Source organism: Apis cerana, linkage group LG13 (assembly GCF_029169275.1).
Source record: "Apis cerana isolate GH-2021 linkage group LG13, AcerK_1.0, whole genome shotgun sequence".
NCBI lineage: Eukaryota > Metazoa > Arthropoda > Insecta > Hymenoptera > Apidae > Apis > Apis cerana.
The window spans coordinates 7,429,734-7,455,893 of NC_083864.1; the positions used below are offsets into that span (position 1 = coordinate 7,429,734).

The 26,160-nt window shown below is 29.1% G+C and overlaps 2 protein-coding genes across 7 annotated transcripts; one reads left to right on the forward strand and one right to left on the reverse strand.

The window, feature by feature from the left end:
- Positions 1-2,285: 2,285 nt before the first annotated feature.
- LOC107996189 (paired amphipathic helix protein Sin3a) lies at positions 2,286-18,557 on the forward strand. Of its 6 annotated transcripts, none has more exons than XM_017054118.2 (18): positions 2,286-2,427; positions 4,346-4,638; positions 5,257-5,430; positions 5,668-5,820; positions 5,896-6,227; positions 6,317-6,554; positions 6,619-6,873; positions 6,960-7,361; positions 7,447-7,898; positions 7,989-8,463; positions 8,542-8,788; positions 8,878-9,249; positions 9,326-9,495; positions 9,607-9,801; positions 10,090-10,368; positions 15,639-15,790; positions 15,869-16,079; positions 16,156-18,557. In XM_017054118.2, exons 2-18 carry the CDS (start codon positions 4,366-4,368, stop codon positions 16,405-16,407), a joined length of 4,632 nt encoding a protein of 1,543 aa, XP_016909607.1. In that variant the 5' UTR covers positions 2,286-2,427; positions 4,346-4,365; the 3' UTR covers positions 16,408-18,557. The 6 variants fall into 6 exon arrangements, 3 of the variants coding, with proteins under 3 accessions (XP_016909607.1, XP_016909608.1, XP_016909609.1); XM_017054119.3 differs by having other exon boundaries at positions 10,090-10,299; XR_009832419.1 differs by lacking the exons at positions 15,869-16,079; positions 16,156-18,557 and adding an exon at positions 12,189-12,601.
- Positions 18,558-18,695: 138 nt separating this feature from the next.
- Positions 18,696-24,314, reverse strand: LOC107996191 (uncharacterized). Its single transcript, XM_017054123.3, has 3 exons — positions 23,769-24,314; positions 22,615-22,793; positions 18,696-21,335 (listed from the first exon to the last, which is right to left on the reverse strand). Exons 1-3 carry the CDS (start codon positions 23,847-23,849, stop codon positions 21,191-21,193), a joined length of 405 nt encoding a protein of 134 aa, XP_016909612.1. The 5' UTR covers positions 23,850-24,314; the 3' UTR covers positions 18,696-21,190.
- Between the last annotated feature and the right edge of the window lie 1,846 nt (positions 24,315-26,160).

The following is a 26,160-nucleotide window of genomic DNA, read 5'->3' on the forward strand; positions in this document are numbered from 1 at the left end:
ATGGTTTGATAGAAAAATATTTTGCGGGATTGAATCTGAATAAAGGATAGAACGTGATTTTTCACGTGCATGTAGTGTATATTTGATGAAATATCGTTTGTACACTTCCTGTGATTAGCACGTTTCGAGGCTCGCGCGTAGGTCGATGTCCGAAAATCGTTGGCCAATCGACGCACGGCTCTCTCGTCGAGAACCAGTCAAGCACGTTGACAGATATGCAACGGCTGGTCGTAGGAGCTTGCATATTTCGAATGGCATTTTATAGTGTGGATAACAACGTATCGCGTGCTAGTTCAGTCTATTGGATTAGACGAAATTCTCGAAACGATACACCGGTTTTCGAAGAAATGCGCGATTTTGGTGCAAGTGCAACCCATTTTGCGCAGTTTCCATGACCCAGATTATGATGGGGAGTTCGCTCGCCTTTCGGAACAGCTGTTGGCCGCGCGAAGATGTCGGCCGCGGGGAAACGCTTGGATATTTCGTGGATTGCGCGCGCCTCTTGGCGGCTTCGCCGCTACAATTTTCAGGGCTGTATCTACTTACGACACATTAGGCACCTTACAATTCTTCAATTTCATCGGGACGCGATGCAACTTTTTCTGAAGATATCTCATTTAAACTTTCTTGTGTAATTTATCACAATAGCTGAATTTACATGATGAAAGTATATTAACCGGAAACCAAAGGAATGAAATTATTATGAAAACATCTTGTTAAAAATAGTGTACGCGATTTTGTACGTATCATGCTATTTGGTTGCTATGTTTTTTTTTTTACGTAGTATGGCATTCGCATAAAATGCCTCGCACTATTATCCTAATTTATAAAAAATTATACATATCCCATCAATTGTGTTAAATTATCATTCTTACATGGCGTAATTAAAATTCCATATGCTTTAAAGATCACAATAGTATTTGATCAAACAGAAGTTTCAACGTGTGAAGTTTTATTGTTGTTAACTATTTTTTCTAATGTGACTTATAAGAAGTTCATATTGTGAAGAAGTGCTCGAATGAAACTTTGGCGGTATGTTGTTCGAGAGTATTCGTATACTCTTTTTTTCAATGTATTTATATCTATAGATATTAGCTGTTTTGTAACAAACACTTTATATCTGAAGTATTAACGTACTACGCATAATATATACAATCTAATATATATTACGACAATATTTTTTTGAAAATGTATTAATATATAACAGATATAAAAACATAAATTGAAATTTATATTTCAATTCTAAAATTTTGTGAAATTTAAATTGTCATTGAACGACTAGAAAGCGTAGTTGAACGATAACTGTAGAAAAATAAAATTTCAAGAAATTTACAATTGTAATTGTCATTGTTAATTATGTTCAAAAATGATTTTTCGTAGCAATTACATTCCATGTGATTCCGGACATATTAAAGTAATTAAAGTGAGTGGAATATCTTTATCGTGGAAGTAGTGAAAAAAGTACCGAAGAATAATCGATGCACAATTAATGAAAGTTCGAAGAGAAGTCTTGTGAGGTCTGCGGCACGTACGCTTTGCAGGAGGTACCCGAGTGGTTGGTAACAGAGACGCTTAGTAGATGAATACGGTCCTGCGCGATCCCCTCCACTTTCCTCATCCCGCTATACGACCAGTCAGTTCCTTGTTTGCCATACAAAATCCAATAGTTTGCCTTGTACCTCGAGAGAGTGCGAGTATGTCTTTTCCATTTGCCTTTTTTTTTAAAAAGTGCGGTAATTCATCAAAGTACTCGCGAAAATGTGCATTTTACTAAGTTTATTCACTCACACAACAAGATTTCGATGGTTTTGAGAGGGAGATCCCAGAAAGCATAGTGAATTCCTGTCTGAGACCAGACCGACCGGCCCGTTAAGGCTTCGTCGATTTTTTGGTCGTGAAAAAACAACGGAGCCGAAGCTTTTGTGCAGAAAGTCAGTTGGACGATTGAAAAAGACCGATACGACGAAAACCAGTGTATCTAAGTGCGCGTACGAATACTCGAGGTGACTCCTGTGTAAAAGGAGCACCGCAGGACGAATATTTTCACTGGAGTTCTCGAGAAAATGTGTTATGTATTTACGTGGAATATTGCGTAACGTCGAGGGCCGGGAAGTGTTTGGAAACGTGCAACACTGACAAACCTCGCTTCGACGACTTTGCAGCACGGGCAGCACGAGCTCTACGCGTCCGTGCAGCTGGCTTTACCGGCTCTATTTCGTCTCTTCTATCCCAGCGAAATTCCCCTCGCGATACCGCGATCGAAATTTTCCAAAGGAAGAAACTCCACCGACGCTCGTATCTTCTCGTGGAACAGCACAAACTTTCCTCGCGATCAACTTGATTTCAACCTCGACCACTTGCTTCTGGATAACTTCTCTCGAAATTCCCTGGTGCAAGGACGTTCAACTTCTTTTCAAATGGAAATTGGTATGTACATCTTTGATATTTTCATAAGATTTTTACTTTCTTCTAAGTCACTGACATTTCTATATTCATGCAAGGTCATTATAAACTACTATGTGAATGTAGACTGTGTCTTATAGAAGTATTAGGTTATAATTATTTTTATAACACACATTTAAGTTTTAGTATAACTTTCTTTGTGATATACAATTTAAGTCTTAGTTTATAAATCATTTTGATTAAAATAATATTATACTTTTATTCTTAAAAATAATTACATGCAAGAAATTTACATTAATATGTTTTCCTATATATTATATTGATCAATGCATATTAAAATTTATTTATTTACTTATTTGTTGTTACAATTTATTTCTTACTTTCATTCTAAAAAAATGAGAATTATGAAAATATATTTTTTTATTATTGATAAACTGTAAATAATATTGGAAGAATTGCAGTTGCGCTTATAAAACTTCATATATAAAAGTAAATGTAAAGAGAATATATCTTTTATAGTTTTTTGCTTATCTATAAAAAACCAATCAATGTGTTCATAAATTTAAACAATGTATAGAATATAATAATAATATAATAGCAATAGAAAATATTTTTGTGTAATATTGAATGATCTTATAGGGACATTTCTTTTATTGTGTATATAGTGAAATTTAAATTTTACATAGATAATATATCAAATATAATCTTCACTTTTTATTAAATATATTATTAACGTATTCTATCTTTCGCTCATTATACTCATTATATTCATTAAATTTTTACGTATCTAATAGATAATTAATTGAAAAGCATGAAATAAAAATGAATATATATGATAGTATATACAATAATAACAAATAATTACAAAACCAATAAATGAAATAATTTATAAATATAATTATTATTAATAATAATAATGCTAATATTTATTGAAAGAAAAATTTCTTTTATTCCAAATTAGAGATTTAATTCTAAATGATTTATATAGCACTTTTTCTGTGAGGTTATATTATCTAAATATGTCTTTTAGATTTGATTTTCTAGAAGATACAATCATATTTTCATATAATTTATTTTCTAATATTATCACAAATAATATCATGAAAATACAACCACGTGCATTTTAATTATTTAATATTATGCAATATATATAACAGTTGCGAGTATGAGTAATTCAATTATTTTTAACTTTAAATTGACTAAGAAACTGAAGTCACAATCGTTTCGAATTACTCAAAATTGAATTATAAAATTAAATAATATATTATAAATAATATAATATTTATTAATATATACGAATCATTGTATATACGTACAAAAATAATTTTAAACATGGTCACATAGCGTGTTTAAATTTAACATAAATACTAAAAATTTTTTTGAATTTTATTATTGTAAAATATTTTCTTTATTGAAATAATAATAAAATCTTTGTTGAATTTCATATTTTATTCTATTCTACAATGAAAAAGTTTTGTGCTGTTCGAAGTTACAGGAAAATACTCCCGCTGTTTTAGATTCTTCGGAAGTTCTGTCATACGGTGCCCGAGCGCGCGGTGCTTTCAAAATTACGAATACTACGATGTAAATTCGAATCGATCTAGAAAGGAAATATCGAAATTTAGTGAATGCTTTTTCTATTGTATCAATGTATTCACGCACGATGTTAGCTAGCGTAGTACGGATGCATCGTCGATCACGTCATTTATCACCTTAAACGAAACAATACCACCACCGAATACTTTCAAAGTCTACTATACCTTTTCCGTCCGTTCGTGGCGCGCTAAACATACGATACGCGCGAAAGAGTTGCGTCGCGTTTTATGACAGTTTTAATGGGAATACGATAATTATTTCTATTAAATCCGACATTAAATAACATACGATTAGTTTTCTGGTGAATTACAACGTCACTAAACAATAATCATTCTTCGATCCATAGTATTTCCAATGTGATCTGCGATGAAACGTGTTCGCGGGCTGGACGAGGTAGCATCACCAGCAGCAGCAACATTAAAGCACTCATCAGTGAGTGCAGGAAGTGGCTTAGGTGGCGGAGGAGGTGGTTTGGAGTACCATTCAAGCAGTGGAATAGGCGTTGTTGTACCTGGCCAAGCAGTTCGATCAGTTGCTTCGAAAGAAATGCCGGGAAGCATACAATTTGGAACTACTCAAACTCAACAGCAATATACTGGAGCAATTGTAGTGCCAACTGCGGCTCCGTCCCCTATTAAGGTATGTATTATCTACATTATAATAATAATATTAGTGAGTAACTACGTGGTTTTTCATTTTTTAAAATTTTTACTATTTTTTTAATTGTTTCATTGTTTTAAATTTTTTTTCATATTTTAATTTTTTTTCTTATATAAAGTTTATCATTCGTAATCATTCTTCATGTATTAAAAATATGTATAATGAAATGATGCAAAATGAGATTAATCTGCTTAAGAGCGGTTTAAATTAAATTAAATATTAATTTATGTTTTTTTAAATTATTGCATTAATAAATTTATGATGTTATGAAATATTTTTTTCACATAAATATATTACATTATTGTTTTTATTTTTATATTTGATATATTGTTATAAGTTATATAAATTAATTAATTTTAATAATTTATTATTGTTATTATTATTAATTATAATTAATTTTAATAATTTTAATAAAATAAAATTTGTGAAAATAATCTTTATGCTTCGTATTATTATTACTGAAAGAATAATCAATTATATTTGTTTATACAATCTTTTTTTTTTTATACAAAAAAAATTTTCTTATATTTTAAGTTCATGTATACAATCAAGTTTTTAAGAATTAGATATGCAAATTGTTATTAATTATTTTTGCAGGGAAGTGGATCTGGAGGACTTACTTCTACATGTAGTAGTAGCAATGTAAACACTAGTGGAGGATTACATGGTGGAATAGGTGGTGGGAGTAATCATAGTATGGGTTCCCAGCAGCCTGCACCAGGAACCCAAAATCAAGTTCATAGCCAACAGCAACCAACAATAAGGCATAAGGTTCATATTTTATAAATCAATAAATTATAAATATTGAGACTTATAAATTATATCTTTATAAATATATAATATATATTATATATTATTATGTATTATATATAATTATAATATATAATATATTTTCATAATTATATAAAAATAGAATAAAATATTAAAAATAATTTTATTTAATTAATAAGATAGATTTTTTTTAACTAACGAACGATTTAGTTTACAAATTGCATTGTATTCATATAGGTTCATTCTAGCAATGTAGCACCATTAGCTTCTACTCCACCAGGCAGTAGCCTAGGTAGTGGCAGTGGATCCCAACAGTTTCAGAGATTAAAAGTAGAAGATGCGTTGTCTTATTTAGATCAAGTAAAGTACAAATTTAGTGATCAGCCTCAGGTAAATAAAATATGATGATTATTGATTTTGAAAAAAATTTATGATAATTATAGTTTCAATTATGTTTAATTTCAGGTGTATAATGATTTTTTGGATATTATGAAAGAATTTAAGTCACAAAGCATAGATACACCAGGAGTAATAACAAGAGTGAGCCATTTATTTAAAGGACATCCTGAACTTATTGTTGGTTTTAATACCTTTCTTCCACCTGGATATAAAATAGAGGTACAAGCAAATGAACAAGGATATGCATTTCAAGTATCAGTTAGTATGCCAAGTCCAACAGCAACACATACTGCTACCTTGTCACAACATCATTGCACTGTAAATGTTGGTTCGCCTCCTGTTGCAAGTCCACCGACACAACCAGCAAAAGCTCCACCAGTTTTACAAATAATGCAAGGGTAAGATGCTATTAATATTATATATATTTTCGTCATTATTTGTGTAGAATAAATTAATAAATAATATTTTACATGTTATTTATAATCAGATCCGGAAATATACATCATTCATTGGCAAATAATATTTCGAATAACAGTTTAACTGTACATGCACCCTCACCACCACCAGTACAGGCATACAATAATTCACATGTTAGTGCAGCTCAAGCACAGGCTGTGAGTCAAGCGTTAAGTCAAGCGCAAGATGGTATTCCGACTAGTGGGCAAACTCAACAGAGTCAACCAGTTGAATTTAATCATGCAATTAATTACGTTAACAAAATTAAGGTTTGTATTCTGTTAAAGAATATAAAATACAATATTGAACATATCTAATTTTGTTTAATTTTAGAATCGGTTCCAAGGTCAACCAGACAAATATAAAAGATTTTTAGAAATTCTACACACTTATCAGAAAGAACAACGAAATTTAAAAGAATCTGGACATATGGGTGGCACAAGTGGATCTGGTGCATCAGGCGGAGCAAAACATTTAACAGAAGCAGAAGTTTATAGTCAAGTTGCTAAATTATTCGAAAACCAAGAAGATTTACTTGCTGAATTTGGACAATTTTTACCAGATGCTACTAATCAACAAAGTGCATTGGTAAATTGACATATTGTTAAAATTAATAAAAAAGATTGAAAATAATTACTATTTTTTTTTATAACATCATTTTTATAACATTTCAGAGTAACAAGACTGCTACTGTTAACGATCATACAACAATCGTTAAAAAACCATTGGGACCTAAAGCACCTTATAATAATTCAGGAAATATTTCGAGAGATCTTCGAGAATCGAGCGGTATTAATACAATAGAACGAGAAACTCGTGATCATAGAGATCGTGAACGGGAAAGAGATAGATCTGGTATACGAGATATTAATAGTGTACAAAAACTTGGCCACAATACGGGACAATTAAAAAGAAGTCCATCGTTTTCACCTTCGGTAACAGCTGGAAACTCTCATCATATACAACATGGTCCACCTCCTTTAAAAAAGCATAAAGTATCATCTATGCGTGAATGTGTTACCATAGCGGAAGCTGGAAAATATGGTAGTCTAAACGATTATGCTTTCTTCGATAAGGTATTTTTAATTTTTAATTTTTATAACAATAATGAAAAATAAAATAAATACATCATAAAGAAAATATTTTTTATTATATTTTTAGGTTCGTAAAGCATTAAGATCTCAAGAAGTATATGAAAATTTCCTCAGATGTTTGGTTTTATTTAATCAAGAAATAGTTTCCAAATCTGAATTGGTGCAGTTAGTAACGCCATTTCTTGGTCGCTTTCCTGAACTTTTACGTTGGTTTAAAGATTTCCTGGGCCATTTGCCTGAATCTTCTAACACCAATACAACAAATGCGAGTAGCAATTTAAATGTTGAGGCACTACCAAATAATGTTGTACGAAGTCATCAGGAGAGACCGCAAGGTGATTTGGCGATGGAAATTGACTATACGGCATGCAAGCGCTTAGGGGCATCATATTGCGCATTACCAAAGTCTTACGTTCAACCAAAGTGTACAGGAAGAACACAGTTATGTAAAGAAGTTCTTAACGATACATGGGTTTCATTTCCAACTTGGTCAGAAGATAGTACATTTGTAACATCCAGGTATATATATTTTTAAAATTATTTTTATATAATATTTATTATATAAAATATTGAACAATAGAAAATTTTTTATTGGTTTGGAATGTTTAGGAAAACTCAATATGAAGAATTCATTTATCGTTGCGAGGATGAACGATTCGAGTTAGATGGTGTGATAGAAACTAATGCATCAACGATTAGAGTTCTAGAGGGTGTTCACAAAAAAATGAGTAGAATGAGCCAAGAAGAACTTCAAAAATTTAAGTTAGACGATTGTCTCGGTGGTTGTTCTCCTACAATTCATCAAAGAGCTTTGAAAAGGATATATGGTGATAAGGCTGCTGATATTATAGATGGTCTTAAGAAAAATCCTGTCGTAGCAGTACCAGTAGTTCTTCGTCGATTAAAGAGTAAAGAAGAAGAATGGCGGGAAGCGCAAAAGGGTTTCAATAAAATTTGGAGAGAACAAAATGAAAAATACTACTTGAAATCTCTAGATCATCAAGGTATCAATTTCAAGCAAAATGATGTGAAAGCTTTAAGATCTAAAAGTTTATTTAATGAAATTGAAACATTATATGATGAGGTTCGTAATTCTATTTTTTCTTTAATATTTATATATTTCTTGTTATTTAATTTATTTTTTTAATAATTTATTTTATAGAGACACGAACAAGTAGATGATGGCAGCGGAGATGGCCAAAATAATAGTGGTCCACATCTTGTATTACCTTATAAAGATAAATCTGTCCTAGATGACGCAGCTAATCTTCTTATTCACCATGTAAAACGTCAAACAGCCATCCACAAGGAAGATAAGCAACGAATAAAGCTTTTATTAAAGCATTTTATACCTGATCTTTTTTTCCATCCACGTCAGGAATTGAGTGATGATGAACGAGATGAAGATGGTAATATCATAATTTGATAAATATATTATTATATAGCTGAATATTTTTATATAGTCAAAACAATTTATTTTATACACTTGCAATTATAGATGAGAAGGAAGATCTCAATGTAGCAGCATGTAGTAATTCTCAATCGGCAACGATGAATATCTCTCCATTGAGTGGTGGTCTCCAAGCGAATAGAAATAAGGCCCCTGTATCTCCGATTCCGTCTTCCACATCGATTAAAACTGAACCTGATATTAAAGTACCAATTCATGCCATGTCGAATGATCCTGAAGAAGCGTACACACTTTTCATGGGGAGCAACAATTGGTACCTTTTTTTAAGGTTACATCATATTTTATGCGAAAGATTAACAAAAATGTATGATCGAGCTGTGGCTCTTGCTGAAGAGGAATCACGATATAAACAACAACGTAAGGAGAGTACAGCGGTCGCATTACGATTAAAACCCAAAAGTGAGTATAAATCGTAATTTTATTTGCAGAGAAGATATTTTTGTTGTAATTTAATATTTTTAATGAAATTATTTAGATGAAATTGAAATTGAGGACTATTATCCTGCATTTTTGGACATGGTTAAGAATGTCTTAGACGGTAATATGGAAAGTACTGCGTATGAGGATACTTTGCGAGAAATGTTTGGTATTCACGCATATATCGCTTTTACGTTAGATAAGGTTGTGACGTATGCCGTAAGACAAGTAAGCATATATATATATATATACACATATATATATATCAGTATTTTAAAACATTTCCATTATAATTTTATACTCGAAATGAACTTTAGAATAAAAATATAAAATTCTCAGTTGCAGCATTTGGTCTCAGATCCTATATGCCAACAATGCATGGAATTATTCCAGCGAGAACAACGTCAACCAAAAGAAAGTAGTGGTGCAGGTGGTTTATGTGCTACAGCGTACATGAGACTTGGTGCAGAAATGTCGTATCAACGTAAAGCTGAAAAAGCTATGGCAGATGAGAATTGTTTTAAGATATACATTGTAAGTATTTAATGACAATTTAATTTTTTACACATAATATATTATTTTCTTACAATTTATTGTTAAAAAATAAAATTTTTTTGTTAAGTATTAAATATTATAATTAAATTTATATATAATAATATATTTTCATTCTAATATTTATTAAATATTTTATTTTTTAATTTCAGCTGGCAATATTAATATTTATATAATTTATGGATGTAAAAAAAATAAATATTAAAAAATATTATTTTTTAATGAATTAAAAGAAGGATATTTCATATGTAAAATTTTTTATTGTTACAGTATAAAAAAGACTGTAAAATGACAATGGAATTGTTGGATACGGAAGGTGATGAGGCGATGGACAACAATTGTAGGGAAAGAGAAAGGGAAGGAGTTACTGTATCTGAAAAATGGTCTACATATGTTGAGAGGTTTTCTGCTCCAGCTGGTCAGACTAGCCCGAAAGACACCCCTACCTTAACAGACAATGAGCCAACAACCAATCATCCTGTGAGTAACGACCAGGCAGCAAGGGGGGGGAGGGGCAGAAAGCGCAAGAACACTGACACTAGCAAGAAGGTATAGGATCCACATCCCTTTTCATAATCATTGCCAACGTTGAAGTTTACATTCATTCGTATTTGATGTCTGTGATTGGAAGTTGTACCGTTGCCATTCAGTGTACAACTAGTGTCCCAAAGAACGAAAGTTTACTTTCTTCTAATTATTTCGTGTGATCGTACTATGAAAATATGCCAGAGATATTCGTGTGTGAAACGTTTGATCTCGTAATCAGGCGCCTTTCCAAAACAAATTCGGTCTTCAAGAAATCTTTGTTGACTTCCTTTAAGAAAAATACCAAAAAAAGAAGTAGAAAATATTTTAGGAACGAATATTGCTGCATATAATATCGGTTGTTTGCTAATACGAGGAAGCTATGTAGCCATATACGATCTGCTATCACCAATGCTTTATCATGCGAATGGGGTCAGAGCACTGGTTCATGCTTGTCATTATATAGAAGTTGCAGAACTTTGTATACATAACCAGAATGAACTAATATTCTTTTAAATGCTAAAAAAAAAAAATATATAAATAAAAATAAAATAAAAAAAAAAGAAGAAGAAAAAGAAGAAAGAAAAAGAATGGAAAGTCATATATTTATTTTCATAATGTTTAAAGAGATAAGAGAGATATGATTTTCATCTCAGTGCGTCCATTGTGGTGCTGTAAATTAAGTAAAGAAAAAAGAAAGAAAAAATAGAAAAAAGAATATAGTGCACAACACGAATCCCCATTCTTTATTCTATATATTCGTACTATTGGTGTATTGCAACACCATTAAATATTACATAACTATAAATTATATTTCTATATTTTAAATATCGATTCATAATAAAACAACGATATCTCAATAGCAATTTTTTTAAATTTTCAAATGCAAATATTTATCAAAGGCATTCAGAAGAATACTGTTCAAAAGAATACGATTCACTGCTTTGCTTCCTCGTTTTTTATGCCGTGAATAATTCTTGTCTGTCCATGCAATCATTTACGCGACGATTTATTCTTTCATCCGGTGATATCTTTTATTCGCGATTTTTATTTAGGATTGAAAGATAGTTCGTATTAAAAGTAGTTTAATAAGAGGGAAAGAAATGCGCGATGTTAAGAATCCCGTATAAAAAATTCCAAGTTATTGTTATTTTTTTAAAATTATATTTTATATTTTGCAATCGATTATCTAATAACTTCTTTTTGTTTTGTTTTTTTTTTGTTTTTATTTGAAATAAAAATATGTTAAAAATGATGATTGTATACATTTACAAAAGCTTTAAAAGCTTATAAAAGATAAGAGTATTTTTAAATTTATTATTTTATTTTTATATTAAAAACATAGTTTTCCTGTAAATCTGTCACTTGTCACTTGACACAAAAAAGAATCGGTTCAACGAAACAAACAAGGAAAATTTTCGTACATATAATTACAATATGCTGTTTCATCGTGTTGCCTCCATTGCCTACTTCGCGTTTCTTAGAAAAGAGAGAAAAGAAAGTTAACTAATTAGAACAAAACTATAGTTACGAAATGAAGGATATTAATCAGCATCTAATCGCATTTTACAAATGTATAAAAAAAAAAAAGTATCAAGGGGACACGGCATACACAAAATAAAATCCGAGCAGTGCCATAAATGAATGTAAAATGTTAGCATAAAAAAGGAAAAGAACATAACATTTGATATTGGTCAATTCTTAATATTTAGTTCATTTTCATCGTACTATTATTATAAATTAGATAAGATAATAATTTCTAGAATTTATTAACGACATAGAATTTAAAAAAAAATGTAAATATTTGATATAAATTTGTATATATGTTTTGATACGCAACATAGGTTGACTGGTAGTGTGCATCTACTGAATCTAAATCTGAAATTTCATCATTTCGCTATTATACATTCGAACATTAGTGAAGCCTTTGGGAAGGAATTATGGATATTGACTCGTGAACACATTACTTCCACGCCACATCACGCCGTGCAGGGTAATCGTGGCTTTTTCTATCTTCTGATCGTTCCAACTTTAAATTTGTCACTATGAAACTTCTAGTATGCCGGAGTAACTATTGAGTCCAGAAAAGAAAATAGAAAAGAAAAAAGAAAACCAGTGCTGGAAAAAAAGGTGCAGAATACGATAAAGTACCATTTTGAAGATTTTTCGAACACTTCCAAAGGTTGTGTGTTATGGTTCCTTACGGAAATTAATGAAAGAAACTTGGGAAATTTCTCGTCCGTACTATTAAATTAGGGTATGTTAACGATACATTGAAATTGTATATTTTTTAGACATTAGGCTAGGATACCAGCCTTATTTAAAAGATTTTTAATTACGACGAACACTTGTCGATTCGACGTGTTATATATTACATTCTTCGAATCAAATTTGTTCGATTTAGAAGTAGTGTGATATGTAAAATTATAGTATGCATTGGTTCTAGCTTAAACTTAAATGAAAACTGGAAGTAGCGTTATCAATGGCGTGGACCAAGTGTGTTCCTGGCTTAACTGTTGCGCCACTGTGAAATACACGTGTATGATAATTCTTTGCTGTGTATATATATTAATATATAAGTAGTAAAGCAAAGATTATATGGTGTAGCATGTAAATAGAAAATCACTTGTATCTTTTAATTAATTCATAGCTCTAATTGAAACGTAACAGTACGAAGTGTTGATATCCCTTCAATTGACTTTGAATAATCTGCCAAAGGTTTCACAGTTTTAGCTCTCTCGATTGTTGTTGTTGGTTTTTGCATTGAGATAAGGTCCATTAATTTTTTTTTTTTTCATTTTTTTCTTGTTTCTTTTTTTTTTTTTTTTTTTTTGTTTGATACTTCAATTTTAAATTTTTTGTAATTTCACTCGTAACTACATTCTTCTCTTGCAAATGACACAATTCTGTCAAAGGTGTTAATAATTTTTTACGGTGCAAATTATATAAATTGTTGCTTATTAAACTTTAGCTCAAGAGTATCGGTTTTAATGTCGTATCCTCCGCAGGTTTGACGAACGAGTTAACCAAGTTTATAATTGAAAATGTGCTTTTTAATTTGTGTCGTTTAGGACTTCTTTTTTTAAATTAAACAATATTAAGAAATACTGTTGACGATTGCTAGTTTTATTGTTTGACGTCGAGATAAAGAAAAATCTACGTTTTGTATATTTTATGGATAACAGGTACTACTTCTTAGTTTTCTTTGCCATAGTATTCTGTACAGCTATAGAAACACGTTTATGACGCAAGTGGATTTTCAGATGCAGTGTTCGCAACGTTGTTTCCTCATTGAATAATATCTTCGTATTTTGTACAAAATGTAAAACATGCATTTCCTGACAAGGCTCTGCATCATGGAATTTTAAGCGCTATTATATATATAGAGAGAGAGAAAAACTACACGTATTATGTACGTGTATATATATATATATATATTTTTCGTTTATTTAACGGTTCAATACGTTTTTATTAGATAACGTGGCACAAATTTAAATTAATTTAAACTATATACATATATATATATATATACATATATATGTATATACCTAAATATATATATTTATATATATGTAATTATTGCCACAAATAATCTGATTTAAACGTTACTGTGACATTTGTAATATAGTTTCATTGAGACTATGAGATCGTACGTGCAGACAGATTTTATGTGATTGTTATAAGCTCATATCTCCGTTTTCACTTTATGCAGTGAATTTTAAACTCTATATATATATAAGACATATATATATATTTTGTAACTGTAATCTGTATATGAAATGAATATACATATAATAATAGATAAACAATAATATTGTATAGAAGAGAGATATTGAAATACATGAACAATGCTTTTAAACATTATTGTCTAACATCATTTTGTACCACTAAATTTATTACTTTGATTCTCCGATAATATTAATTTTTTGTAACAAGAAAGAAAAGAAAAGAAGAAGAATTCTTTGCCTCTGCTTTTACGAATGAAACAAGACAAAAAACAATGTAAACCAAATATTTTTTAACACTATATTTAAATACTTCGTAATCATACAAACATTTAATTCAGATGTTGAAATTTTTATGTTTTTATCCTCATCTAATTTTTATTTTAGATATTTTCTATCGCTTAGCTTCGATTTATTCTGCTTTATCATTTCAATATTATGTCATGTGTGTTTTGAATATTAAACGTTGATAAATATATGTATATTAAGAGTAATATATCTCTTTTCTAACACATTTGTATTTAAAAATAGTAAAACTGTCATAAATTGAAATTGTTAAACAGTTTCATCCAAATCATGTTAATACGACGCCTTTTTTTTTGTTGTGCTTTCGATTTAAATAGTTCACTCGTCGTCTATGAATGTATTTACATAGATCGAAAATTGAACTAAAAATATTGTTTTAAACTCATTTTTCATTTCATCTTATGTTCACTTACTTTGTTCGTGCAAAATTATTAAAAAAAAATTTGTTTTATTATTTTCAGATATTATTGGTACTAAATGCTAATATATATCCTCTAATTATTCAATTTATGAAAATTTATAATTAATATATTATTGTTTAAATTAAGAAATTGTTATTTACTTATTAATTATTTATCAAGTACCGATAATATGTTAAAAAATAGTAAAACAACAGATTGCATACATATCATTTTGAATGTGTTTGAATTTCGTTTATTACTTTCGTACATAAAACCTCTCCTTATAAAATATTAATTTTTTTTATTATATTCTTTAAAAAATATCCTTTTACCTATCCATGTTTTTTCAAATCAATAATTTTTATTTCTAGAATACAATTATTTACAGATATGTAAGCGATTAAATGTGTCAGTGTATAATGACAATCACATAATGACAAATAATTTGTTCAAAAATGAAAAGAAGAAAGATAGGATAAAAAAATAAGTTCCTTTTAAATAAGTGAAAAACTCTTATGAAAATTTATGTAGAAAAGTTGAATATTATTTTTGAATATACTTTTTATTTATTTTTGTATTTGATCGTAGTTTGTTTTATAATTTTTTTTTTTTTTACTTAAATTCTTTTATTATTATTATTTTAAAAAAGCGTAAAATAAATAAAAGGAATGTTTGTAACTTGGTACAATGTGTAAAATATTGTAATAAATTATTTTGTAATTGTACTGTAATAAGAGCTCTGAAGTATATTGAACTTAGTAGTAATTACCCACGATAGTGTAATGAACATTATCATAAGAAATCTATATTCACATGTCATGGTGTACTTGTTAAAAAAGTTAACATAAATCGATTGTTGTAGATGGATGGGAATGGTTGGAGTTTAGGCAGGATCTTGGCAGGACGTAAGCCTGTATTTCTTTACCGTAATGTTAGGCAATGGAGGAAAAGAACTGCGAGAATGATGTCGGCATCTATGCCTAATACCATGCCTCATCCCGAGAAAGGTGCAGAGTAAGTATTTTTTCAATTTCTATAATAATTTATATATATATACAATATATATTATATTTTAATTTTTTTTTTTTTTAGAACAACAGATAAAGAAAAATCATTGGATTCTGTTGATGCACTTTTAAAACGGCCTCCTAGTTTAAGATTAGCAGATTCTGGGGATACATCTGATATCATCAATTCTGATGAAACACAATGCAGATTTAATCCTAATAGTTACCAAATGCTCTATATTGCTAGTAAGGAAGCATTCCTATATAAACAAAATTCATTCAGTCGTGCCAGAGAGGTATGTTTATTAATTAAAGTTTAAATATATATTGATTTTCAATATTTGCGATATTACTTATTTGCTTTTTCAACAGTGTCATCCAGCTGTGACAAAACACTTGAATTCAAAATTCCATCAATGGTTGGCATCTTGGGCATCTAAAAATGTCGCGGACGTTCAGCATCGATTATGTCAAGATTGGTTGATGGGACGTTACGAAAACTTAATTCCTCATAAGACACGAGTGATCACAGACAATGATCAAACGAGATCGCCTTACAGACAATACAATCGTTATAGAGTGGAACGTTTGCAACCTGATCTTCTGACAGAATCCTGTGTATAATCATATGTCTTTTATCATTTCTTTACCACGAGAGATCTCTCTTATCATTTCTTTATTGAGAACTCGTTTCGGTAATCTCACATTCATATTTTCTGTTTAAAACAAATTAATAGTTAAGAGAAAATTATCAAAGGCAAAATTAAAGATGATTCTTGAACTATATTGCGTGCACGTATAATGAAACGCATGTTTTATTTTGCCAACGAAGTTCATTTGGAACGAAGAAGGTGCAGAAATGGTCATTAGAAAAGAAAGTATCGAAGACTATAACGAATCGTCTTTACATTGTGTACTACACTTATTCATTCAATTTTTACTAAATTTGATTCTTTAACTGTACAGGTTATAAATAATCTGATGCAAATGGAAATATCGCTGATTTGTTGTTGTTTGTCTAAAAGTTTAATGTAAAGAGTCTCTTCAATTTAAAATATTAAATAAACTATCGAATCGAATATTAGAAAAAAGAGAAACAGTTGTAACGAGCGATATTTCCAGTTGTATTAAAGATCAAGCTTGTGATCAGGTAATATCTAAGATATCTAAACGTAATGTTTCATTTCCGAAGATCGAATACTTTCCGATATAATTAGATATAGATTTTCCAGGTAAGGTTTTACATAAGAGAGTAAAGTTACGGTAAAACTTTTGATACTTTATGTAATATCTTAAAAGATTTAGAAAGAATATTCTATCGTCATGTAATTGTCGTTTATAAGCGTATTGCAGATTCAGTCAATTTTATTTTATTAAGTATTTTATTTTTATAGAGAGAGAGACTTACACGATTGTAATTGAAACATTAAATATTGTTAGTAATTAAAAATCTATTAAAATTTCGATTTACATATGTTCTATTATTTAAACACTTTCTATTTATATATAACTAAAACGTAACAGAATATTGGATTATAATAAATTGGCCAAAATTGTATACTTTTTTTTTAATAATATAAATTGTATATACATGTATGTAAAATATCTTTCGTTCGAAGTTTTTAATAACTTACTTCTCTTATTTTCTTACGAATATGGTAATTAGAATTTTCGTTCTGTTAAATTCGATATACATATAATTATATGTATAAATAAATACATGCTTGTATATATATATATGTATGTGTATATATGTGGATATATAATAATTGAAAACATATATACGTATATACACATATGAAATGAGAAAAAACTAGGCCTTATTTTTTACCTGATCTTTAGGCTATTCGATAAAAACTGTAAAATATTTAAATGTGGCGGTGTTCCTGTACAGTGCAAAGCTGTTGACAACATTAGAATGCGGTGTTCATTGGGAAAGACATTATCTCATCACGCACGAGATATATGGCTATTGATATTATTTTATGTTATTATTAAGTATATATCTTTTTATTAGTTCTTTTACTTTATAAGTCTACGCATGAGATACAAACTATGAACTGATTAAACATTTATAAATTATTTTTTATACTGTTAATATCGATTACAGTGTTTAAGATTTGCATTATTTGAAATATTCACAAAAAAGAAAAAATAAAATAATTAAATGAAGGAATTCGTGCGTGGTGAAAAAAAGAAAATAGTATATAATTTCTATATAAAATTTAAATCTTTATATTAATATTAAAAAATGAATGGCTTTCATTATATGGATTTTCTGTGATTTTCAAGACATTCAAGTAAAAAATAACATTTAAAAAATATTGACGGATAATAATGTATACATAAATTTTTAATTGAATACATTTTTATCCTTATTATATAAATTTAATTGAAGTCTTGACGTCTCTATTTTTCTGATTAATTTTCAAAAGATGCCATTTTACGTTCATTTAGACATATAAATACAGACACCGTGCTACTCAGTTATGCAATAATACTGCCCCCACCCCTTCATCCCTTGTACATTAAACTGTATATCTTATTAAAGATGAACAAAGAAAAGAGAGACGCGGTCTTCCGATGCTCGACTACTTGTGACTATTGATGATGAATGATGATAGTGTATTTTATCGAGAAATTGCTAATTTTAAAAGTGTATGTCCATGTATCAAAAGTGAATGTACAGGCAATTTTATTACTCGAGATAATAATTTAATGTTGATATATTTTGCACAAATCATTATTAATATTAATAAATCATTAATATTATAGCTGTTTTATTTGATTTATTAAATTATTTTCAGGACAATTCGCAATTAATTCATCTATATTTATTAAGAATTAAAAATTGAGGTAAGTGGTAGAAATGGTGAAAGGAGGATATAATATTAAAAAAATACAATATAATATTTCCAGCAACATTACTTATTTTTATTAAAAATGATAACATTGATAATCATTGTACAACTATAGATAATTTAATCTTCCTGTGTATTAAATATTAAGTGAAATACTGCATATGAATACATTGCCTGTACTATTTTCTACACGCTTTCTTGAAATAGTAAAAATATTCTAAACTATTAATTCATTTAAGTAATGTTTAAGTATTTTTTCTAATAATAAAAATTTTCTAAATAATTAAACACACACATAATTACATTTAACATATTAAATTCTTAAATTTTGAAATATTTTTGATGTTATAAACGTGTAGAAAAGTGGTTCTATATAATTATTTTTCTGTTTTATCTTTTCATGTATATCTATTGCAATGCAATTGGAAACAAAGAATAAGATGATTTATCATCTCTGTTTTGTGTTAATATAGTTGCAAAGCAACTGCAAGACGGTGTAATATCTATGAAATGTGAAAAATGTTGAAAAATAATTGTTGGGGCAAGAACCTCTTTGGTCTTTGAATAAAAATTCGAACATGGCATTTATAATGAATGAATGATAATTATAATTGATGAAAGAAATATAATTAGATTGTAAATTAAACTACTGTATTTCATCCATCAATTATACATTACTATTGCACGCTATAAATAATCGATAATGATATACAAAAAAGATTCAAAACAATTTTCCCTGTTAAGTACAAAATTGTGAATCGTGCCTTATCAAAATACTGTAACCTATATACTTGCTAATTTTACACCACCTTGAGTACTCTTAAGGTGCATATTAACTTAAGAATAATTAAATGTTAATCGCTGATAAACTTCGATAAAAAATAAATTCGTTTTTATATGTAACTGATATTTTTAAATTCAAATATAAATCGATATATCGAACTATTCGTCGAAGTTTGTCATCGATTGTAAGAATCGATTGCTAATTCGTATTTGAAAGTCGAATGATATTTCAATTGCATCATTATTATTGATGAAATATTAAAAAATTTTACATTTGTCTTCTTTTTAAACAAAAGATACATTTCTCGTAAATTTCAATAATAAATTTTATATTGGCAATAAAATAGTTTTATGAAAAATTGAAAAAAATGATGATCGAGATGAATATTCGAATTTTAAATGATAGTTCGCTTAATTTTAAATGATAGTTCAAGTGTAATAAACGAACTATAACTTAAAAATAAAATTACAAATTTTCAAATCTTATTAAAGTTTGATACAAACTCGAATCTTTTTAGACCTAATCTTATTCATTCTTGAAATATTTAAGTAACTTTTTTATAACTTAGATATTTTTGATGAGACAAGTACAATTCATTTGTGATAATTTAGTTTGATAAAATCAATCAGGTCTGAAAAGATTTCATTTCATACTTCCTTCTATTTCATATCAAGAGAAAGTAAAATGAAACTTATGATTAAAATTCATAAAATATTGATGCATGTTAGTTATTGCTTAATTACCTTATGATGAATTTTCTATATGAATAATTTGAAAAAAAACTGCAATTAACTTACGGCTTCATATTCCGTGCGTCTTGTATATTCCGAACGATAGTAACTTAATTTCCGTTTCTACTCTCAATTTACATTAAAATAAACGTGACACTGCGATATTTATAATTTTTTTTTATCGATTTTTAACGAAATTGAAATTTAAAATAATTTATAAACTAAACGAATTTGAAAATAGCGCCACTGCACGAGACTTGCTTAATAGCAGCGCGAAATTTGTACGCAGTCTTTCGTTACCAGTCATAGGTGGTGCATCATTCGAAGACCCAATTCATCTCGTGTAGTTAAAGGTAAAATTGATAATTTTAAACACTTTTTTTTGCTAAAGCTATGAAAAAATTGTAAATAATAATCTCAGAAAGTTTTTTATATAAGAATATATATAAATAAATACTTTTTATAGTTAAAATCTATTCTAATATTCTTACGCCGGTAGACCAATATTCCCATATTACACGTTCAAATAATTTGTTTCGATTTTCATCTTATTCATCTATAAATATTAATAATTCGTTAAAAATCTTTAAATACAATCAATTAATTCTTGATTTATGCTCTAAATTTAATAAATTTCGAATAAAAAATTTTCGGTATTCTGTCTTGTCTGTAATCTCGATTATCGAAATATATCGAAATATATCGCGGCCATATTTGATTTTAAATATCGAACCGATATTTGATTTCGTTTCCGCAGTGTTCGTTCAAATATTAATAGCACTTAGACAGGCCGCATAAAATTATTTAATACATATTTAAATTGTGATATTGTGACATGTTTTTTGTTATAGAACTATATACGCGAGTATAATAATTGATATAATATTTAAACAGAGTGTCAAAGTGTTTTTTGAAAAACGGAAAATTCACTTCGTTCAACGGTGAGACAGCAATAAGGACGGTGATGCCACCATGACCACGGTTGTTTGAGAAGACGTTTGTCATTCAGGTATGTCTGTTTATCATGTTTCTTAACTAAGATAATCCATATCTTCGGCTGTCTCGCCTTCGATGTCATCCGCTGTCGTATTTTGACGGCAGTGATATACATATGCACTCATAGATACATTTTCTCCAGTGCGTACACACTTATACGTTTCATCAGGACACTTGCATCTAATACATAAAAAAGAAACAATTTATTATAATAAAATATCTATATAATATAGATATAAAAAAGTCAAGTTTTTAATTTAGCAAAATTTATTTTGATATTAATTTGAATAATAAGTTTATATATATCATTATTATTTGTATAAGAAAATAATGAAATAGATTAAGTATTCATTGCAGCAAATGAATATTTAATAAACAATATTTATGGTTTCTTTCTGTCTTGAAGAAATTACATATTAATTCATTCATAAATATATAATTTTAATACATTGTTGACGGTATATAAAATAATATATAAAATGGAATATAAAATGGATTAAATCTTAGTTTCTGGATATTTTTAGAAATTATGTAAAATATAATGGTTCATTTTCGAACAAAATTAAATTAAGATTCTATAAAATGTCTTGATTAGTTATACGAATTGAACTTTTTATATTCAAGTGGCGACTTTCACAATAAATCTTCACATATTTGATTTTACATGAAACTCGAGTAACGAATGAAAAATGGCAATAAGTATGGAACTTCCATTCCGAATATCAGATTTCAGCGAGTATCGAATGTCATAACAGAAGGCTTATGTGTTTTTATCAAAATTATAAATAAGCATGTAAAATGCAAGGAATCAATCGTTTACCATTGGAATTCAAAATTACTAGTCAAATAATAATTTTAATAACAGTGATGATGATTTTGATTCATCATTAATATAGTTTATTGTTGATTATTGTTGTTAAAATTATTAATTGGAATATATGCTTTTATTAATTTTTTATTAATATCTGAGAAATGAAAAACGTCGTTTGATATTTCCAATCACCAATATTTGAGAAGTAAAAAATGCTAATTAACATTTTTCGTCAACGATATTTGAAAATTGAAAAATATCGATTAACATCTTCAATATGTTAAAGTATTAAATAAATAATTACAAACAATGACATAAATAAGCAAATATGTTAATGAAAATTATATAATTATATATAATTATACAATATTATACATATATATCATATATTAATGCAATAATAAAATTATTACATAATTTTATTTAAATTAGGTAATAACAAAAAAATATACATACAATATATCATATTTATGTATAATAATAATATTTAAATATAAATATAAAAATTCAATCAAAAGATAAATTAAAATAATATTTAAAAGGGAAATGTATAATTATATCAGATATAATTTTCATAAAACTATTTGCTTTATGTTGTGTAGTGCTCATAATTATTTTGATCATTATGCATGCATAATTCCAACTTACGTATTCGGCATGAAAATCGTGCTTCGCCGAGTGACAGGATTGTATGTATTCCATCCGCAGGGTGTATCATAACAATTCCGTTTCGGACGGTCGTCATTTCCGCTTTCGGTTGCTCTTTGCGTTCTCAGGTTATCGGGATGCATTTCGTGAACAATCCTGCGTAATTGTTCGGCAAATTCCTAAAAAGAAAAAAATTACAACAAATGTTAAAAATTTACATATATTTTTTTTTGCATAAAATTCAATTAAAAATATATTTAGAAAATTATAGTATTAAATGTTAAAAATTCTACAAATTTCACATGATAGAGAAATATATTTATATATAGGAATAATTGACATAATTTTGAATTTCAGAAAATTCCAAAAAAAAAAAAGAAAATAATTTATATTTGCTACACATAAGATTAGATAAAGATTAGAGAATAGAATATTACGATAGATCAGATTTGGTAAAATAATTGGTACACATTAGAAATATTTTGAAAGATATTGAAATTTTTTTGAAGATTATCTTTTACATATTACGCATAAAATTATCGACGCAATAAGATCATCAATGCTATCGATTTCGCATTTCGGAAAAAAAAATGTTGAGTCTTGTACGCGTTATGTTATCGTGTATTTGAAGTGTGAAATCATGAATCGGACGAATTGCAATCATATCGCATACGATAATGTTCAAGTTCCATTTAATGAACGTAAAGATATAGTATCGCTAAATTCGTGATTTACAAATTTTCAAATATATAAAATATGAATATTTTTTTTAAAGACTGATATAATATATTCGATTCGAAATATCATTGATGACATAAGTTACAAAATTTTGATAATATATCTGTTACTTTATATCATTTCAGAAACCATGCAATTTAAGTTGAGTTTAAGTATTTTTTAATTTTTAAAAAATAATAAATTCAAATCTTGTATCACGTGAAATTATTTCAAATCCCAAACGGGATTCAAATATCACGTATTAATAAAATTTCTTCGATATAATACGAATTCTTCGTGCTCAGATCAGAAATACAAAAAAAAAAACCAAGTTATTCATGCAAATTCGCTATCGAAAAATCATTTCGATCATCGATTTTTATTTCAACAAGTGTATCGATTATGATAAACAGTTGATATACATATATATATCTTACCTCCGATCTGACTGCCGCACTATTGGAATACTGGACGATGTATAGAACCGCCAGCAAAGTCACTAAGAGTACTAGCTTCATCCTGTTGTGTAGATAATCAATTCTTCTTTCCAAAAAACGAGGCACGTGAAGGCTATCGCCTGAGAAGACGAACGAAGATGGTATCAAGTTTCTTCCTGTTGATAGATCCTTTCCGTTTTTCCTTCCAATTTCAATTTATAGAAACCTCTGTTATTCTCGAATTAGGCGATAATCTTCTGAGAAACGAACTTCGACGCGGGATAGACCCGCGCACTGATTCTTGATTCAAACTACTAGATAGCAAAGGATGTGGTTATGGTTCGCGGCTATGGTTGCTCGAGGAACGGTGCTCGTTCTCGTGAAGCGATTTTATTCGCGTTTGCTAGAGTTTGCCGATTTTTCGTAATTGTAATAAAATACACGCGTGCTATCTCTCGTTCTTCGTTCAGTGATAGTTGTGTACCAAACCCGCGATACTACTGACCGTATACATAGACTGTCGCCTCGTATAGAATGAAGAGACTTGCGAGATGCCGCGGGTTTATATAGGCTGAGTTGGCGGAGTGGGGGTTCGCGTTTCTTCTGTTTCGTCGGTCGATTCGAAGATCGTTTCATGGGGTTAATTTCGAGCTACCAGTTGATCAATTTCGAGGAAAAAAAGAAAAAATACGCTATGTTTGCGTTACATATACGACAATGGTGGAAAGATGGATATTCATGATTATGCCGATTGATAAAGTTGGAGAGCTGGAGATTTTCATACGTGCGATTTCATACGATGAGATTGGGAAAGAAATTTCTTGTGATTTTTATTTTAAAAAAATTTGGTAAAAAATCGAAGGGATTATTCTTTAGTTTCTTCGTTTTGGAAATTATTTTGAGTTGGATTGAGGAAAGTTTAAATCCTTGCGAGTCGGTGGATTTAATAGATGTGGAATTAGGAAGAGATTTATAAGACAGTTTTTCTGATTGGTTTTGCAATTTTACTTGTTTTGTGATATTTCTCGTTCTATTTTTCTATCGAATAAACAAATTTTCTACGTCAACACTTGTTGTGCCAATTTTTATTATAAATCATTTTATTGTTATGTCTGTGGAATTATTGGATCATATTCACTGAATGGTTGTAACGATTCGATCATGTAGTCGAATGTCACGTTGCAAAAATATTTTGCTTGTTCTTAGCTTTCGGTTATCGTTTAGAGTTTATTGTTACCTAAACCAATTTATTACTCACTGACTATACAAAATTATATCATAAAATATATCTCGGTATTCCGTTATTTTAAATTTTCGTTTCTTTCAGTTTAAATATCATTTAGATTAGATTTATACTTTATTTACACTTTCAATTTAAAAATTTGAATATTTTGTTAAATTGAATTTATCTTATATATACTTATATCTCGTTCATTCCATTATAGATATTTTCCAATATACGTTTCTATTAATCATTTAAACTGCCGAGCATTAGTCAAACACTGATTGCAAGCCAGAAAAATGATGACGTCGATAGATCATTTGTGTACTCGTAAAGGAAAGATCAAACGCATCGCGCTGTCGGATTGAATTTAGTGAAACGAAAAGTCGTACGATTCGAGGCTAATCTCGATTATGTAACCTTGATCTTTTCCATCGATCGGAAAAAAAAAAATTAAATCCATTATCGAAACAAATTTATCACGTTTTATCATATTTTCTTCGACTACGAATTTCCAAAAAAGAGAAGAAAAAAAAAATCCCAAGATTAAACATCCATTCCTTAGCTTAATTATGAGTTCGATTCTCAAGATAAATTCCCTATACGATCGAATTTCTACCATTGATCTCGTTGCTCCGATTTGAAAAGTTTCCTCTTATTTTCCATCGATTCCGTCTCTCGAATATGAGTCACGGTCATTTTTAATAATTCCACGATTGAAAATCCCCGCGATGAAACCGCTTCGAACCGCTTTCGATCGGCTTCGAATACGGTAGTCCTATTGATCAGCATGTCGGACTTGTGCCACGATGATCGAAGCACATCGATCGATGACAGCGTTGTTTATTCGGCACCGGCATTTTAGTTGGACGACAGATAAACGCACGTGAGTCAGAAGTGCAGAGGCTTGACGGGGGCTTGTCAGCATCTCGACCAATGGCACACGGCCTTAAACGTGACGCCTGGTCGCATCATGTGCGGAGGACACGATCTATCGTGCCTCATTAACTTGCTCCGTTGATCGCACCGTCGATTTCGCATTGGACATCGAGCGTGGATCGAAGCGAACGAATCTCGTGTTTCTTTCACGGGATTCTCAATGAGAGTTGCAATCGAGCTGCGATTTCTTTTCTTTTCTGTTCGACATCGTTTTCACAATTGGAAGATTTT